Source organism: Gouania willdenowi, chromosome 11 (genome assembly GCF_900634775.1).
Source record: "Gouania willdenowi chromosome 11, fGouWil2.1, whole genome shotgun sequence".
Lineage (NCBI taxonomy): Eukaryota > Metazoa > Chordata > Actinopteri > Blenniiformes > Gobiesocidae > Gouania > Gouania willdenowi.
In genome coordinates this window covers 23,427,913-23,447,591 of record NC_041054.1, presented here as the reverse complement: position 1 = coordinate 23,447,591, position 19,679 = coordinate 23,427,913, and the positions used below count along the sequence as shown (strand labels likewise).

The following is a 19,679-nucleotide window of genomic DNA, read 5'->3' as shown; positions in this document are numbered from 1 at the left end:
ACCACACAAAAATGATGTTAATCATGCAGATATGTTACAGTGCCAGTCAGACAGAATTCTACAGAGAACTATAGACCAATCGCCCACACTACTGGATAGGTTTGTACATTTTCAACTGGAAAGAGGTGAACTGATAATGACGCTCAATTCTTTGTCTTCATTATCATGGATATCAGGTTTAAACTTGTAATCAAACAAACACTAGGTGAGAAAATACATCATGCTAAGAAAAGTGCTACAAAATAGACAAAAGAAGAAAAGCCACAATAGAAGAAAAGCCACAATTACACTAATAGAATGCACCAAAAGCCACCATATAGCATCATTTTTGCTAAATTTTCCCCCAACCCCCTAGTTGTCGCACGCCACTGGTGCGCGGGGTCGGCAGTCATTTCTTACCACGAGTTTTAGCCTGCATATTACTGGGCACATAAGCTTAATGATCATATATTCACACTGGAAGGCCTCGCTGTGCACCATGTGACCAATGTTTGCTCCACAGGCCTTTTTAGTCACGTTGTAACATTATTCCTAGCAAACAGTGCAAAGCAGTTGTGGGTGGGTTTGTTTTCAGCAGATTGTACCACAGATACCTCCAGCACAAGCAGTTTAATCTACAAGGATATCTGGGTTAGTCAGTCGGGATTTGAACCGCCAACCCTTCAGACATTTAACCTAAAGCCCTGTACAGGACCCCCTACTGCTGCTCACTGAAAAAACATAATAAAGTAGTGTCATATACAATGTAGTCATAATATATGATAAATAATAATAATAATAATAATAATAATAATAATAATAATAATAATAATAATAATAATAATAATAATAACAATAATAATAATAATAATAATAATAAGCACACAACAAAACTTACCAGAGTTATCACTTGATTTATTTAATTAGTAAGCCTACTGGCATTTTCAGTGATTAAAAAAAAAATCAATTTTATTTTGGAAAAAGAAATCTACCAAACATTGGTTGATTGAACATATATCAGTAATACAACATATTAATCACCCTGAAAATCTACTTTCTCAAAAATATGTGGTAGCAAAGGGCCATCAAGCATGTTTGGCTAGCACACACGTGTCAAACTCAAGCCCCCGGGGACCCTTCAGAGCATCCAATTCAGCCGCAGGAGACAGTAGCCATGAGAAACCATTATTTATTGTGTAAACGACCAAATAATTCAGTTGTAGATATCTCAAGTTCACAATTTTTTGAGGGGTTCACAGTTTTTCTATGCTTTTATCACTAGAATGGATTCATTTTTAATTGTAAATTGTGGAAAGAAATCTAACTTTTTCCATACATCTTGAAATTTCTGACAAATAATTCCACAAAATTCCTCTAAACAACACAAAAATTGGTTACAAAATCTAAAAGTTTTTAAGTGATGATCATGCATGGACTTTGATGTTAAAATGGCTCCTTTCCCAATCTGAAATCTGTGGCCCACTTGAGATCAAACTTGTCCATATTTGGCCCCTGAACCGACATTAGTTTGACACCCCTGGCAAAACAATGTAGCTCTCAATATATTTGTGCTTTTATGATGAGATTGTTTTTCTGTCACCACTAGAGGGTCTTACAGAGACCATTTATGGCAGTGCATGGAGGCTCCTGACTGCTTCTCTTTTTATAATCTAGTTTATAATGTTGTCACACTGTTTCTAATTATTCACGGACCCCCTTTGACAGTTTGCGTGCTCCACTTTGGGAACCTAGGGGTTATTGAAGGAAACAAAACTACTCTCTTCTGGTTCAAATGTCCTTATGAATATATCTTTAGAATCTTCCAACAGGGTCGTTTGAGCCAGAATAATGAAAGATAGATCTGTATTTATTTTTTTATGTCAAACATAATGAAACAAACATAAAAATGGCCACAATAGGCACTAACTTTCCTCCCAATGAAGCTGGTCACACAGAGTCCTTATACCCATCATTCAGAGTGTTATGATGCAGTTTAGGAATAAATGTGTTTTTCTTCTGTTAGAGAAACAGTTTTCCATGACAGAAAACCTGCAATAGTGTGTGTCCATCAGGATATGAAAGAATATACTGTAAATGCAAATAAAAACATCACACACAGTAGGACTATCCAGAACCTATAACACATATGTGAACAGTCATTGTTGTTTTGTGTTATCAAAACATTGGCTAAACGTATTTCTTTGCTCCTGGGAGAGTTAGAGTTAGGGATAGAAATGGTCACTAGTGTATTAGAACAGTGATGCAGGCATTTTTCTATCTATCGTCTTTAGTTTGCGGCTCCCATATTAAAAACCTTCCCACACTCGGACCAATTGTAAAGTCTGGTTCCACTGTTGATAATCGCTCTAGATACAACACAGTTTACAGCGTATTCCTGTTCTATTTGGCGCATTTTCTTTTGGATGTCAGAAAATGTATTGATGGTTCAAGAGCATTTTCCGTGCACGTGGGGGTGGGAGGGGGGAGGGGGGGGGTTGCATAAGCTGCAGTCACGCAGCTACACTGTAGACCTCCAGTAAGACGAGCTTCATATTTTCCGACATGTGTGCTGCTGCAGATAGCGTAGTAATTAACTCAGAGAGTCACAGTGGATGTGTAAATACGGCAGCTCTGCAGTGCTACAGACGTGATCCCAGTCTGTTTCCCACACACACCTTTAATTCCCCCACTCCGACCCCCAGCTCGACCCCTTCCAGGAGTCATTTACATATCCACCTTACAGTCGTGACAGCACTGGAAGAGAAAAACTCGAGTTTGCTGAATCGTGGATTTCTCGCAGTGCCACTGCTCCACTGAATGAAAGGCACTGGTTTATTCTCAGTCAGAAGATTCTCCTCACGGTTGGAGTCATCCATCCAGCATCACACAGGAAGGCAGCGCATCAGTGCATATTGATGGATGATTTTTCGGCTGATTACAATCACAATTACAAGTTGGCTGTGAGGTAATGAACCCTGCAGGCTAATAATGCAGCACTGATATCTGATAAGAAACCTCATTTAAACTCTAGCAGGAGATGCTCACAGCTCCTCCTGGTGTCCTCATATTAGGGTTGATGACAATTCTCCAAATATAGCATCATGTTAGCTATCAATAGGTTTCCATTACAGATTTTTGCAAAATAAAAGCAACGTTTCTAAATGTCGACAAAGTATAATTGTTTCCATTGAACGTTGTTTTGAGCCTCGATAACATTCTTTATTCCTTTGTTGTTTCACGTCTGGCAGTAATAATAATTAAGTATAATGCTAAAAACGTCCTGGTCTCCTCTTCTGTTTACACGTACCGCACCATGTTTACTTGGTGAGCAGTGGTCATGTGTTCAGGCACCTTACGTCATATGACCTTGTATGTCACGTTCTATGACGTGTATTTGCGGGAAAAGGTGTTTTTGTGACACATTTTAATATCGAAACGTCTGAAATTCCTCCTGATGAAAGCGTTAAAAGTTTTTAGCCAAATTTGAGTGTTTTTTTTTTTTTTTTTTTTAATTCAGGTGTTTCCATTGTCAGTTTTTATTGCACTATTTATATTTTGTGCATTTCCAACAGTAATGGAAACACAGCTATTGTTAACTTATTAAACATCTCAACAATTGATTTCGATTCAACTTTATTTGTATAGAGCAAAATACAACAAAGTCATCTCAATGCGCTGATCAAAATATAAAAATAATAGTACAAACAACTGTGTGAAACATTTTGAATACAAGATGTCACACTTTGTTTCCAGTGAGGACCAGCAAAGCCTTCTTAATGACATTGAAAAAACTAATCTAGATTTACAACATAGATTATAACATCTATTTATCTATATTATTTATTTGTGAAACTTTACCTTGGCTGCACTGCTTCCACTTCATACATGTCAACGTTAGATATTTTCTCTAATCAGATTCCAGATTCTATGTGTTTCCAAGGTCAAGTTAATCAACCCAAAGTCTATAGAATCAGTAGTGAGTGTAGATGTACTATAAACAATCAGTAGAATTGGAAATGTTCCTTTTCATATTTGCTCCTCAGGGCCAGTCAACTGGTCCACAATAATGTCACCATTTTTAAGTTCCCTAATTGGAAGGACAGAGCAAAAAATATTACACATTTTTACAAGAAAAACACAGGAAGAACATGTCTGCAGCTATCTGTACACAGTCTGGCTGAAAGATTGACATACTTAAAAATCAAGGTGGACTTCTCTGGAACATCTAGACAAGAAAAGTCAGCGTTTGAAGTCATAGACGTTGGTGTCGGACACCAAACCACCTGCTGGCTGCGGTGTTCATGAGAACATTTGGGGAAGCTCCAGTTGATCTAGAGCTCAACAAACAAGTGTGAAGAGAAATAAAGCTCCACCATGAGAAGGTGATGAAAAACAGGGAAATATAAAGTGTTTTGTGAAACCATTCAGAGAGACAGGGACCAGTGTAATGTTGAAGTTTGGAGTTGTCTAATCTGGGTTTCCTGTGTTAGTCTTCACCCTCATTTGTGAAAATGAATGCTTGTGATTGTGATGTCATTGTGGCATTAATAAGGGGTGGATTAAGATGGATGAGGTAAGGCAAGCCAAATGTATTTGTAGTGGGTCGTCCAATAACCGAAGGGTGGGGGGTTAAAATCCTACTCGCAGAAAAATGTCCGTCGTAACGAAAAAACTACAGGTCATTTACATAAACTGATTGCATAGCATGAAAGTTAAAGGGCCCATGTTACGCTAAATTAACTTTTCTGTGCTTTAAACATCATAAAGTGTTATTTGGGCTTCATACATGTTTTTTTCATTGATTTCCTCAATCGTTAGTTAGAGGGTGATTTGCTCCTTTCTTACTGCAGGGTGAGCCCAAACACCTCGCTCCAATTTGATGACGCGTTCCCATTTTGATGACAAATTTGATTCGGCACTGAGCTGGAGAAGCCACGCCTCCAGGAAGCTCTCTGCCATGATTGACATGTAAACAGTTACGCCCACAAAGGTGAGCATTTCAGCGTCCTTCGTGCAGTGCTATGTAAGTATTTTCTACAGTCTATGTATGTACCGGTGAATGCCCCGCCCCCACACTCTGTCTCGTGTTTATAAAGCAGCATGAGCTCGGCTACGGAGTGGATGGGAGGAGGGCGGGCTGTCCTCTGGCCCTACGTCACCGTGCCGGGAGGAGGAAGTCAGTGTCCCGTCTATAGACACGCCCACTCATGAATATGCATAAGTAGGCCGCAAATCAGCCTGTTTGTGTAGAGTTGCTCAGAAAGTCACTTTTCAGAGGCTAAAACTCTGGAAAACAGGAAGTTTGGGAAAATAAACCACAAATATTATGTTTTTGGGGTTCTTAGAACAAATGAGATGGGTGAAAAATAGCATGACATCTGACCTTTAAGCCACCATCTATCTTAAATGATGTTGCAAGATGGCGCCGCGGATGGCTGCTGTGGTGTGTTGGTGCGCACTTTTTTGTCTTGTTTTTGTTGTAAAATCCGCAACTGGCTTCTCTTATTCAAGAGAAGAGCTCTTGAATGTCAGGGCAACAACCCCGAGAGATTTATTTCCCACTTTCATCGCTTCCTCTGTGGATTTACTGGACATTTTACTCAAAGGTGCGCTCACCTTTGCTCACGCAGTGAAGCGCCGGAGGAGAGGAAAAAGAGCTGGTGCGCTTGTGCGCCTCCGCCAGCGCGACCGGCGCACACCGTTACCGGGGATATTCCTCTCTAACGTGCGCTCACTGTGTAACAAAGTGGACGAACTCCAGCTGCTGTTAGGTAGAAACAGAGACTTCTCCTCATCTTCTGTTCTGTGCTTCACGGAAACGTGGCTGTGTGGAGCGGTACCGGACTCTGCGCTGCAGCTGGCCGGCTTCCAACTTCACAGAGCGGACCGAGACGCGGAGCTCACCGGGAAGAAGAAAGGTGGAGGAATCTGCTTTTATGTGAACAGTAACTGGTGTAACGACGTGACAGTGATCCTCCAGCACTGCTCTCCTCACCTGGAATCCTTTATTATCAACAGCAAACCCTTCTATTCTCCCCGTGAGTTCGCTTCATTCATCCTGGTTGGTGTGTACATCCCACCGTCAGCTGATGTGCGCGAGGCACAGCGCACACTCGCCGACCAGATCCTGTGCATGGAGCGGACCTACCCGGACTCTTTTATCATTGTGCTTGGTGACTTTAATAAAGGGGACCTCTCACACCAGCTCCCCAAATATAGACAATTAATTAAATGTCCGACCAGAGAGGAGAAGACACTGGATCACTGTTACACCACACTAAGCAGTGCTTATCACGCCGTTTCCCGTGCTGCACTGGGCCAATCAGACCATTTGATGGTCCATCTGATTCCTTCATACAGACAGAGGCTGAAGCTCTGTAAACCTGTGGTGAAGGAATCTAAACAATGGACCAGTGAAGCAGTGGAGAAACTCCAGGAGTGCTTGGACTGGACTGACTGGGATGTTTTCAGGTCTGCGAACAGTTCTCTGGATGAGTTTACAGACGCTGTGACGTCCTACATCAGCTTCTGTGAGGACAGCTGCATTCCATCAAAGACCAGGGTGAGTTATAACAATGACAAACCCTGGTTCACAGCTAAGCTCAGAGGGCTGAGGGCAGACAAAGAGGTCGCTTTCAGGAGTGGAGACAGAGCCAGGTACAGAGAGTCGAAGTACACGTTTGAAAAGGAGGTGAGAAAAGCCAAACGTTTGTACTCAGAGAAGCTACAATATCAGTTCTCTGCAAATGACTCGGCTTCTGTCTGGAGAGGGCTCAGGCAAATTACAAACTACAAGCCCAGAGCCCCTGCTGCTGCTAACGACCTCTGCCTGGCCAACAGCCTGAATGAGTTCTATTGTAGATTTGACAGACAATGGGACAGACCTGACTCCAACCCCCCTCACACCTCTGACCAGCCTCACTCCAACACCTTCACCCCCCACATCAAAGCTACAGTTTCACCCCAGCTGCCTACAGAGGCTCTCTCCCCTATCTCCCCCCCCTCCTCCTACAGAGACACCTTTCTCCATCAAAGAGAGAGATGTGAATAGACTTTTCAGGAGACAAAACCCCCGTAAGGCTTGTGGACCGGACTCTGTCTCTCCCTCTACCTTAAAGCACTGTGCTGATCAGCTGTCTCCAGTGTTCACAGACATTTTTAACACCTCACTGGAGACATGCACCGTACCAGCCTGTTTTAAGACATCGTTCCTGTCCCTAAAAAGCTGAGGATCACAGGACTTAATGACTACAGACCCATCGCTCTGACATCTGTGGTCATGAAGTCCTTTGAACGCCTCATGCTCTCCCACATCAAGGACATCACCGACCCCCACCTGGACCCCCTGCAGTTTGCCTATAGATCCAACAGGTCAGTAGACGATGCTGTAAACCTGGCTCTCCACTTCATCCTCCAGCACCTGGACTCCCCAGGCTCCTACGCCAGGATCCTGTTTGTGGACTTCAGCTCTGCTTTTAATACAATAATCCCAGCTCTCCTTCAGGACAAGCTTTCCCAGCTGAACGTGCCAGACTCCACCTGCAGGTGGGTCACAGACTTCCTGTCTGACAGGAAGCAGCACGTGAAGCTGGGAAAAACCATCTCTGCTCCCCGGACCATCAGCACTGGATCTCCTCAGGGCTGTGTTCTTTCTCCTCTGCTCTTCTCCCTGTACACCAACAGCTGCACCTCCTCTCACCAGTCGGTCAAACTCCTGAAGTTTGCAGACGACACGACCATCATCGGTCTCATCGCTGATGGAGACGAGACAGACTACAGGTGGGAGACAGACCGGCTGGTGTCCTGGTGCAGCCAGAACAACCTGGAGCTCAATGCTTTAAAGACAGTGGAGATGATAGCAGACTTCAGGAAGAACCCAGCCCCCCTCACCCCCCTCACCCTGGGAGACTCTACAGTGAGCTCTGTAGAGTACTTCTGCTTCCTGGGGACCATCATCACTCAGGACCTCAAGTGGGAGCTGAACATCAGCTCCCTTATCAAAAAAGCTCAGCAGAGGATGTACTTCCTGCGGCAGCTGAAGAAGTTCAGTCTGCCAACAAAGATGATGGTGAACTTCTACAGCTCCATCATCCAGTCCATCCTCTGCTCCTCCATCACCATTTGGTACACTGCAGCTACGGCCAAGGACAAGGCCAGACTGCAGCGTATCATCCACTCTGCAGAGAAGGTCATCGGCTGCAATCTGCCCTCCCTCCAGGACCTGTACGCCTCCAGGATTTTGAGGCGTGCAGGAAAGATTGTGGCCGACCCCTCCCACCCCGGTCATAAACTGTTTCAATCTCTCCCTTCTGGTAGGAGGTTTCGGTCCATCAGGACCAGAACCTCCAGACACAAAAACAGCTTCTTTCCCTCTGCCACCATCCACATGAACACACCCCAAGTCACCCACTGAACCCCCCACCCGATCACCACCTCCACCAGCTTGATACCTGCTGCACTGTATATATATATTTATATTTATCCTATTTATCCTTTATTCTCTATCTATCCTTTATTTATCCCTCATCCTTTATATTTATCATTATTATTATTATTATTATTGTTGCTGGGTTGTTCTTTGTTGTGTTGTTTTTATTTCTTTTATTTCTTTTTGTTGCTTGTTTTGTGCACCAACCACCAAGTCAAATTCCTTGTACTGTCCTCAAAACTGTACATGGCAAATAAAACATTTCTGATTCTGATTCTGATTCTGATTCTGATTCTGATTCTGATTCTGAAAATAAGGCAAATTGCCACTAAAATACTGCGGAGTCTGCGGTCACGTGACCTGGCGTCAGCTCGTTGAAAAGCATTACGTTCTACAAGCGTCATATGTAAAATGATTACAATGTTCCTTGTGGACAAACGTTGCTATTACACGTTTTTCTGTGAGATTGGGTTGGAAATGGCAGCTACGCTTCTGTCAGCTGTGGCTACATTGTAGCTTACCACCACTGGTATGACTGGTGTGAATTTCTGTACGCGCTTTGAGTCTCCTCAAAAAACATGTTATATAAATCCAAGCCATTATTATTATTATGATTATCATTCATACACAAGGCAATTTGATGTGCATTACATTAGTTATTCTTAACCGTAGGGCCGCGGCCCATTCTTGGGCCACGGGTGCCAACTACTGGGCCGCGACACATATTCAGTTGTGCCCCTGTGGGCCTCGAGGGCTGCAGGACCGTGGCAGTTTCTGAACACGCTCTAATAAGCAGCAGCAGAAGAAGACAGGTGCAAACTTGTGGCTGAAGTTATGGAAAAGTTTTTAATACGAAAACATGAAGATGAAAGTGATGCCACCCCCTCCTCAAAGGCGAAATGTATCCGCAAGTACAACCCTGACTTTATTAAGTTTGGCTTTGTGAACGGAGGCTGTGAGGCAGAGCCGAGAGCCCAGTGTGCTGAGTGTGGGATAATAACGCTAGCCAACGAAGCACTGAAGCCTTCAAAATACAATTGTCAAATTCATCAGCAAGTTAATATTTACAATTGCACTTTATTTAAATTATATTTATAGTTTATTTATTTAATTTGATACATCTTATTTTGAATGTATTTATTTTATTACCAATTAATTTTATTTATTAGAATTTTTCTTCAGTTTTTTTTAGAATCTAAATTAAAATATTTTGGGATTTCTGATTTTTTTTTTTTTTTTGTCAATAATATGACTTGATCCTTTATATTTGTTCTTGTAGCAACTTGATTTGTTCTAATTCTTCACCTGTTCACTGTTGTTCATACCTGTCAAGTTTTGGATATGAAAATAAGGGACATTTTCTGGTGCCCATCTAAGCTCCATTATCCCTTATATTTTAAAATAGGTGTATAATAAATCTAAATACCCACTTGTCAATCACTTATTAAGTACAATTATGTGATTAGAATCTGGTAGGTCAACCTTTATTAAGCTGTACAATATGTGCTGTTCTGAGAAGTAAAAGCAGTGACTCCTAAAACTAATATTTTGATACATAATAAGCTATTATAGCATAGAAAACTCAATACATTTTGAATCTCGATATATCACCCAGCCCTAATTCCTAAATTATAAAACAGCCTAAATAAAAACATAAATGTGTATATGAAGCACGTGTTTATTTAATATACTTACAGTTCATATACAAGTCAACACGTTGCATATTAACTGTTAATTTCACATTGTCTTTAAGTTAGACATTAACATTTTATTTTCATTATATATTTTCTTATAATTTCTCATGCTCACTCATGTGGTTCTCTGTTATTCACTAATGACTTATTAGACACATTTATTACAGACTTTACGTCCTTTAACACTTTATAAAGTAGTTTATATTTGTGGAGCTTGTGATTGGCTGATATTTCATGCTGACTTACGTGGTTCCTTCCACTGTGGTAGACGTTAAAATCTCAGTTATTAATCTAACAGAACGTGTAACTGTGTCCCATCCTGCTGCTCTTTAAGAAGATAAACTGTCTGTAACATTTTACAACGTATTTACATGAGTTCTTTGTTTTTATCGCCAGAACGTCTTCATTCATCATCTCTCTTCTGAGTTGTTTCTGGGTTTGTTGACGCTGTCAGCACTAATCTCGCGAGAACTGCCACTCAGGCCATTTCAGATGGAAGTTCTGGCGAGGCTAGTGACGGAATTCAGTTTAGTAAGGCATATTTTAATTATTATTACATTAAAATACGGGATATTTAAGGGAAAATACTAATACGGGAAGATGGCGGGAAAGAGGGGTAAAATACGGGAGTTTACTGGCCAAAACGGGATACTTGACAGGTATTGTCAAAATAAAAAGAAATGTCTTTGAGATGATTATAGCTTGTTAAAATGTAAGTGGACTTGATTTGGTTATTAAATACATATCAAACCAAGACTCGGATCAACTGAAATGAAAAGGTTAATTTTTAAATGGGCCACTTTTTACTCGGAAAATTGAGTCCCGAGATCAAAAAGGCTGAGAACCTTTGCTTTACATGATCAAAAAGTGCAACAAAAAAACATTCAACAGCTTAAAAATCAATAAGAACATTTAAAATCAGCAGTAAAAATGTTAAATCAACAATAACGTGATTAAAAATCTCCCTCTCAGTCATGCGCAGTAGAGAATAAGAGTGCCTTTGGATGCTGACTTCATAAGCATAACAACTAAAAGCAGCATCACCATGTTTACTGTGAGCTCTGGGCTCCACTATCTGACCTTTGTCCATAGATCTCAGAGACCTGCTGGGTTCATACCTGACTAACATCTCACTGATGTATTCTGGAACAAACCCATTCACAGATTTATACACCAGCAGCAGAACTTTAAAGTCTATTCTGAGGCTGACTGGGACCCAGTGTAAAAATTTAAACTTAAAACTGGAGTAATGTACAGCCCACAACTGGCAAGAATCTTTCCAGATTTTGCAGCTTTTCCCATCTCATAAACGTGATACTCCAATTGATTTTAACAATTTCAATAAGTTATATCACAAGAACTGCATGTGGTTTACCAAACATGGACAGAGAACCTGGGTCATGAAAATCCAATGTTGGACCCTAAAAAAGCTGAGAAACAGGAAATAAAGACAGCACTTCTCCTTTTTCAGTCTTTTTAAAATGTTTGTAAGTGTATGTCGACATGTAACAGTCTTTTTACCCCCGTCAGCTGTGCTCAGCAAAATATATACTGTATATATAGGGTAACAGAACATTATGAACATACACCTATCTTTATAAAGGTCCAAGGGTGGTCTCAGGGTCACGGGTCAGTTCTGACATCATCATCCATGAAAGCATTGCCTCTATTATTACATGTCAGCTGGTTGATGGAGAGCAACACAAGTGGAAATGCAGAACGAGACACAGATCTGTAGTAAATGCTGCATGACTGGCATTGTCCAATTTCTTGACACTGGTTAATCCTTTCACCATAGTGTTCCCGGTCTTTTTAGGAATAATGTCATGATGTCCAAGGAAAAGGATCAAACAAAATAGAATTTAATTCTATTTCACATTGGGCCAGAGTACGTAGGATAGTCCTGATGTGACGATACCATTATTTATGAACGTTAATTGCCTGAAAACTCCAAAATGGCAATGCCCACATATAAAGTGATATTGTGTGTATTTAGAAGGTATATAAATCACTCCAAAGACATTTCTTACATGTGTTGGTAGCAAAGTTTTTACAATGACAATTTGTTTTGGGAAGACCCTTTCCACCAGCAGTTAGTGTTAAAGGGATCCTCCACTGTTTTTACAAATGCGGGATAAAACCTTTGATAAGTCCTTATTAAAAGATCTATGTCTAACAAAACGCATTATTTTTGCACCATATTCGTTTTATTAACTTTTAAAACTGGGACAAGTTTACCCTGTGCGCCGCCATGTTGAGATGACATCATTGATGATGTAAATCACCCCTTTTAGTCCATTGAGTTCTATGGGAGTGAAGCATTCAGGATCATTTAGCAGCTTTTTCAGTCAAAATGACAACTTGTGCTGCTTTGGGTCGATCTAAAAATCAGTCAAAGTTAAAAAAAATTTTTTTTAAAAAAAGTCGATGTAAACCGCTTTTCTTTACCAAAATTTTAAAAAAAAACAGTCATTGCACTGTATTTACGTCAGATATTTGTTTGGACCAGCAGAGGGCACTGATAACCCAGCGGTCGGTTGGCATGCAGATATCTTGCAGTGAAGAAGAGATGCTATGCTAGCAGACAGAGCTAATAGAAAAACGTGACTTTTACAGATATTCACGTAATATTACAGGTATTTTTTCGGTGCTAAAGGGGTAAGGAATCATTTATGAATATGTTTAAGAGTAGAAGGCGGCCAGAAAGAAAGTAGTAGCAGATTCCGCCCGCCGCCAACACTTCTGGATAGCGCCCTCTGCTGTTTAAAAAAGTACTGCGATACAATTTTCACAGTATCGATGTGAACAGTGATACCTATGAATCGATTTTTAACTGCCTTACAGTTAATCGTTACATCCCTACCGAAATATAATGGACAAAATCTGCGAGCTGAAAAAATCTGCGACCGCAGGGGGCAACAGTTCCATCTCTGCTGTTTCGTAGACAGCATGAAGAAGAGAAAAAGAACTCCGGTTGCATGTAAATACAGGCAACCACGATCAAACTGCTGCTCTGAGCAACAGCAGAGATGGAACTGTCGCCCCCTGTGGTCACAGATTTTTTCGTCTCACAGATTTTGTTCAACAAATTTCGGTTAACAAAAGAGGTTTACGTTGACTTTTTTTTTTTTTTACTTTTACTGATTAATAATACTAATGATACTTAGAGCAACCCAAAGCAGCACAAGTTGTCATTTCGACTGAAAAAGCTGCTAAATGATCCTGAATGCCTTCACCTCCTGTAGAACTCAATGGACTAAAAGGTGGCGGCGCACAGACTCGAAAATGGTAAAATAGTCCCTTTTTAAAAAGTTAATAAAATGAATATGGTGCAAAATAATGTGTTTTTTTAGGCATAGATCATCTAATAAGGACATTTCAAAGGTTTTATGACACATTTGTAAAAACGGTGGAGGATCCCTTTCAGGGACTTGCTCAACATTCCACAGTGATGGACCAGGTTGGATTCGAACCAGTGAATACAAGCCCACTTCCTGAACCATATTGTGGCTTATTTGTGTATATGCTGACAAATATTTATGACTAAGTACCATCCATAATGCCAGCGTGTGTTGACGCACATCACATCTATATTGAAAAAAGTCATAGAATCACCAGTGAATAACACTTTTTCAAGCTCACTTCACTTTAACTGGTGACTCTAGAAAACAGGAAGACACTTTTTTTTACTTTAAGTGACTCAGATAAAGTACATTTATCCAAAGAACGTCAACAGATTTTTCACTAAATAATAAGCAGGAGATTTGTTTAGCATTTAAAAGTGTGTGCTGTGCTCTCACACCAGCACTCCCACTTCCACACTGGAGAGGTAGATTCTACTATTGTGTGCTGCAGCAAACCCACCTCAAGCCAACGTTAATTTTTAAAGCACTGAATGAGTTTTCGCAGCGACTCCACACGCCCAGACAATCCATTATTAATAAGATAAATACATAAATAGATAAAGGGGCTAATAAGCATTGAGGGCAGGGCTTTGAGACTGTTTGCACTGCCTGCATTTCTGATGAAGTCACATTTATACAGAATGGAAATGCTTTTTAAACTTCAAATATGACCTTCAGAGGGATAAATGTATGGAATGAAAGTCAGATACATCTTTATTGTGACGCTATGGAGACGAACGGAGCTCAGGGGAGGTTTTACCCCTGTAAGGCGGTTTTTTAGATCTGCAGCAAAAAAAAATGTGGATTCCAATACATTTTTGCACAACAAATGTTCCAGTTTATTAGTAACAATAAATACAATTACCAACAAGAAGACCGTCATTAACAGATTGGTTGTCATTATAACTCACAACCTTTTCCTAAATATCCTAAATCTAAGAACTTGAAAATATTATCACATCAGAATATGAAATTGCTATCTTAAACGGTTTGTATAAGAAAAGCTGTCCACTATGAAGATACCTCGAACAAAATGGCACAGGGCAATAACTGCGGCAAAAATAATTGCGCACTTCTCATTTTCGAACTCCATCAATGTATTGATACCCTGAAGCCACACACCAAATTTGGTTATCCTATCTTAAACAGTTTCTAAGAGCTGTCCCCTTTGAAGATTCCTTGAACAGAGTGAACAAAACAAAAACAAAAAAATGGAAAAAGGGCAATAACTCCAGAAAACATAATTGTGCGCTTCTCATTTTCAAACTCCCTCAAGGTATTGATACCCTGAACCCACACACATATCCTGTCTTAAACAGTTTCTGAGAAAAGCTGTCCCCTTTAACTCGGATGGACAGATGGAGCTCAAACCTTTATCCCCTTCCACACTTTGAGGCGGGGTATAATTATCACCTTATTTTAGGGTGAAATGAGATGGAACATGTAGAAAAAAGGTAACCACTGACTTCCATTGAAATCACTCCCTACAATATGATGCATAAATAAGATAAAATATCAAATTTTATTGATCCCCCAATGGGGGAAATTTAGATGCTGCAGCAGCTCCAAAAAATAGCTTAGGCAGAGCTTAATGTGGGCCGTATCCAGATTTGAACTAGCACTTATTGGATCCAGTATCCATTTTTTTTTTTTTTAATTCCACCACCTCACTTGCTTTTAGGTGTTTTGATTACATTTTGAAGTATTATATATGGACAGCTGTGTTTTTTATTGAGTTGAAATCACTGGAAATGTAATTGTAAACACAAAATTTAATTTTGAAACTGAGTGCGAGTGAGGAAGAGAGAGGAAAGTCAGTCCACGCCCCCACGCTACCTCTAAAAAAATGTTTCTCTGTCAGCTGGGAAGATGATAGAAAATGGCTAAAATAAAAATAAATAAATTAAAAAAAAGGGGCAGTTGGATTTAAAGAGCCTTTTTAAGCCAAAAAGTGAAGCTAAGCCTGAGGTAAAGAAGGTAAAATTTGTTTCTGTGGAAATCGCGAAAAAAAAGCCACAGAGCAGCAGCAGTTAGCGTAGCGAGTAGCAGCACCTGTAGCGATGATGCTAATGCAGGAGAACTATCCAGGGGACACGAGGACGACTCAGGGACAGAGAAGGAGAACGTTCTGCTATGGACATAGAGACCAGGAATGTTTGGACAGAAGCTCAGTTATAAGCTAAGATGAGCTTCTAGATACAAAGTTCTCCGTGGGTGGCTTTTTTTTTTTTTTTGGCTGTTTTGACAAACAAAAGGTAAGGACATGTTTTATTTTCATTTTCTGCTGATTCATTAGAGGAGTTCTGGCCTTATGGGTGTACCTTTGTGATGAGTGTGTGATTGTCCATGATTCATCTTTCTTTTATTAAACATTTAGATGAATTGGTTGTTTGTGTTCACGACATTATTGGCCCTTTAGTTAGCAAAAGGCACTTTTAAAAAATGTATTCCGTGACACTTTTGTCTCTCTTTTACTGCCGGAAAAACACGTAGCCTGTGATTTACAAATTAAGCTTCGGTAAAATTATGATGACACAAGAACACAGTCTTTGGTATGAAGTGTATGAAAGGGTTTCTAACTGGATCATGGTTCTATTACACTGTACAGAAAAGATTCATAAAGATTGTTTAGCAAAATAAATGAGAAACAAATGAAGTCCATTCACAAAGGTTAATCATTCTTAAACTTATTTTATTTACAGTATGGGTATATCACACATAACACGGCAAAGGAGATGAATTACATTTAAACAGTAAATATTTGCACTGATGCAGAGGAATAAAATTGTCCATCAAACTGTAAAGCATTTAAGCTCTTGAAACTAGAAGCTAGTGCTAGCTAGCTAGCAATTACAGCAACATGTTAGCTCAAAAAGCCTTCAAAGGACATTAGTGGTAGGAGAGGTGAATATTAGTTATTAGAAATGTATACCAGTGTGTGTGTACCTTTTAGCCAAGTTTTCTCAACAGTTAGCTAACGGCAGGGGTGGACTGGCCATTTGGTGGGCCATTGACCCCAAGTGGGCCGGTCCGGTACTTTTTTTTTTTTTTTTTTTGATCAGTGAGTGGAGGTAGACATGGTAACAGGTGCCAAAAATGGTCCAAAAGTGGCAAATATGTGGCAAGAAAAGAGTGAAAAGTGATTCAAATCTGATTAAAAACAGACAAGAGTGACCAAAAAAATGGGCAAACAAAAAGCAATCAGGTGGTATGCAATGACAAAGTATAGCTTAAATGGGCAAAATGTGGTAAACAATAGTGAAATAGGGCAAACGTGGAACAAAAAGAGGCAAAATGTACGGGAAAAATGGAAATACCGGTAAGTGGTATTTTTTTTGGGAGATGAAAAGTGGCCAAAAAAAATTAAAGGACAAAAATAGGACATAAGTGTCAAAAATAACTTGCAAAAAATGGACAAAAATAGGAAAAAAATGGCTATTGGTAAAAAGTAGTGAAAGTTTGAAAAAAGTGTCGGAACTTTAGCTGCAAAAACGGGCCGTCGACCCTAAGTGGGCCGATCCGGTCCACTATGTGGTTTTTGATTTTATTTTTGACGAGCGAGTCCAGGCAGACATGGTAACAGGTGGCCAAAAATAGTCCAAAAGTGACAAGAAAAGATTGAAAAGTGACTAAAATGGGCCAAAAGCAGTCAAGAATGGCCAAGAAATTGTTAATTAAAGAGCAATGAGGTGGTATGTAATGGCAAAGGCTAACTTAAATGTGGAAACAGTAGTGAAAAGGGGCAAAATGTAGAAGAAAAAGTAAACAAGTGGTATTTTTTGGCCAAAAGTTGGCTTATTTGGACAAAAAGTAGCCAAAAAACTAAAGAAAGGACAAAAATAGAATATAAGCATCAAAATTAACTTGCAAAAGTGGATCAAAAATAGGAGAAAATTGATATTTATTGGTAAAAGGTTACTAAAGATAAAAAAAAAAGTGTCAGAACTTTAGGAGCAAAAATGGGACAAAGTTAGTTGCAAAATGGTTAAAGGAATCAGATAAAAGGGGGTAAAATGTTTCCCCATTTTAAGATTTTCTTGGGGAATAATAACATAAATTAAGACATAAAAAGCCACATGTTGAGCATCACTGATTAATAACAGATCCAACATGGTGTCACTGATAATGTAGTGAACTGGTCTGGACAGAAAATGCCAGGGCTGAATTTTTGTCCTAGTCCTCCCCTGACTGATGGTACTTGTTAGTGCAAGCCAATACCTCTCCCATAAAAACTAAAAAGAAGCGACATCTTTCTGAAGCAGAGTATGAATTAGCTTACAAATATTATAACCAGCTAAATAAATTAGCTCACTTTCTAAGCATGCTTTCAATGTTTAAGCCACTGTCCTTAACCTAAACTGTAATCACTGACAAAAAACAATAACTCATAAGTCATGAACTTTTATTTTCAAGCGTATTAAATAAAGGTTTCATTTAAACTATTGTGCTTCTAGGCCCCGGCCTGTAGCGGGGCTTCCAGAGCTCGGAGGTGAACGCTGGGCAGAGTGAACCAGGCTAAGGGAAGAGCTCGTCCAGCGCTGTCGTCTTGGAACTTGATGTTTAGGTAGAAATCACCAGTGTAGAGGAAAAGCAGAGCTCCTTCACAGACAGAACTTTCTCTGGGTTTCACCTTTTGACCAAAAAAAAAAAGAGACAATAATTCTGTCATTAAAAGTCATCTTTTCAGTATCCTTTTCTAATCAGGTGGTCAGCTGACCTGACGAGCACTGCCATTCTTTGGCTTTGGTATTAAGGATAAAAAGCATGAGGATGGTTTGACATTGAAGGTTATGTTCCGTCTTTTTTTGTGTGTGAAGAGAAACTCTTTGTTGTAGAACAAAGCCTTTTGGCCGGGAGCTTGTTGAACATTCAGGCACGGTCGTTACACACTTCTGTGAAGACTCTTTAATTCAAAGATTAAAGGTTGTAGGTTTAGTTTCTTTGTTGCTAAAAGCTGAATGAAGCCTTTTCAAACATTTTTCATGCCTTTTCTACAACCAACTCATTTCTTTCCATTTCCAGTCACGTCTGATGGTAATTTATTCAAGCAATCAAAGCATCAGCCAAATCTGTTCATTGAAAAACAGACAAGGAATACAAACGAGTTAAAAAGTATCATATAAACTTAAATTAACATGATTACAACATGTTCTGTCTAAACAGGACGACTGTTTACTGTACATACAGTACATCTCCTTTGGCCATGACTACTACTGATCATTGAACTGTTTCCACAAACACACAAACGCCCATATAGTATGTGCTATGTATATATATATATATATATATATATATATATATATATATATATATGTTAGGGCTGGGATAAATGATTAATCTAGCCATTATTTTTTCGATGCATCGATTAATCTAACAATTATTTGTTCCTGTTCTATTCGATTATCTCCCCATTAATTGACTAAAAGTAATTTATACATGTTGATTTACATATCTAAAATAAAAAAAAAGCATGAATTCAACTCAAAATTCCAAAATAAAGTTCAAGTAAGAATATAAAAGTACAAAATAATGCATTCAGAGTCAGAAGTAACATGCGCGTGTGTGTGTGTGTGTGTTGTCCTTTAGGGAGTTTAAGGGAAAATAAAAAGTCAAACTGCAAAGGAAAAACTCCAATAAATGCCTATGTGTAAAGCAAACACACATTTTGTTTAATTTACAAATACTAGGGTATCACAGTGGTATGTAAATGTGTTCTTTCATAGCGCGTGTGCGTAAGAGCGTGCTGCTGCTGCTGCTGATATCACGGCAGGTGTTTCCTCCTTGTCGCGTCAACACGCTGTCGTCCGGTCACACCCGGGATAAAGGACGAGGGTTACGGGGAACAACTACCTTCAACGATTGAGTGCGTGCCTTCACTGCCTCGCACTTTTGAAACTCAGAGGAGCCACTCGCTTTAGTTGTTCTCTGGCACTTTGTTTTGGTCGGACGCCCACATTTATATATACACACACACAACACATACGTATATGTATATGTTAGGGTGACCAACACATACGTATATGTATATGTTAGGGTGACCAACACATACGTATATGTATATGTTAGGGTGACCAACACATACGTATATGTATATGTTAGGGTGACCAACACATACGTATATGTATATGTTAGGGTGACCAACACATATGTATATGTATATGTTAGGGTGACCAA

The 19,679-nt window shown here is 39.7% G+C and overlaps 1 protein-coding gene across 2 annotated transcripts in view; it reads right to left on the bottom strand.

Moving 5' to 3' along the window:
• Window positions 1-16,180: 16,180 nt before the first annotated feature.
• Window positions 16,181-19,679, bottom strand: part of trappc9 (trafficking protein particle complex subunit 9) — a 312,616-nt gene continuing 309,117 nt past the window's right edge. For both annotated transcript variants that reach the window (XM_028461358.1, XM_028461359.1), the window contains one exon: window positions 16,181-18,135. In XM_028461358.1, the coding sequence (XP_028317159.1) occupies window positions 17,956-18,135 (180 nt within the window). In that variant the 3' untranslated portion in view covers window positions 16,181-17,955. The remainder of the gene's footprint in view (window positions 18,136-19,679) is intronic.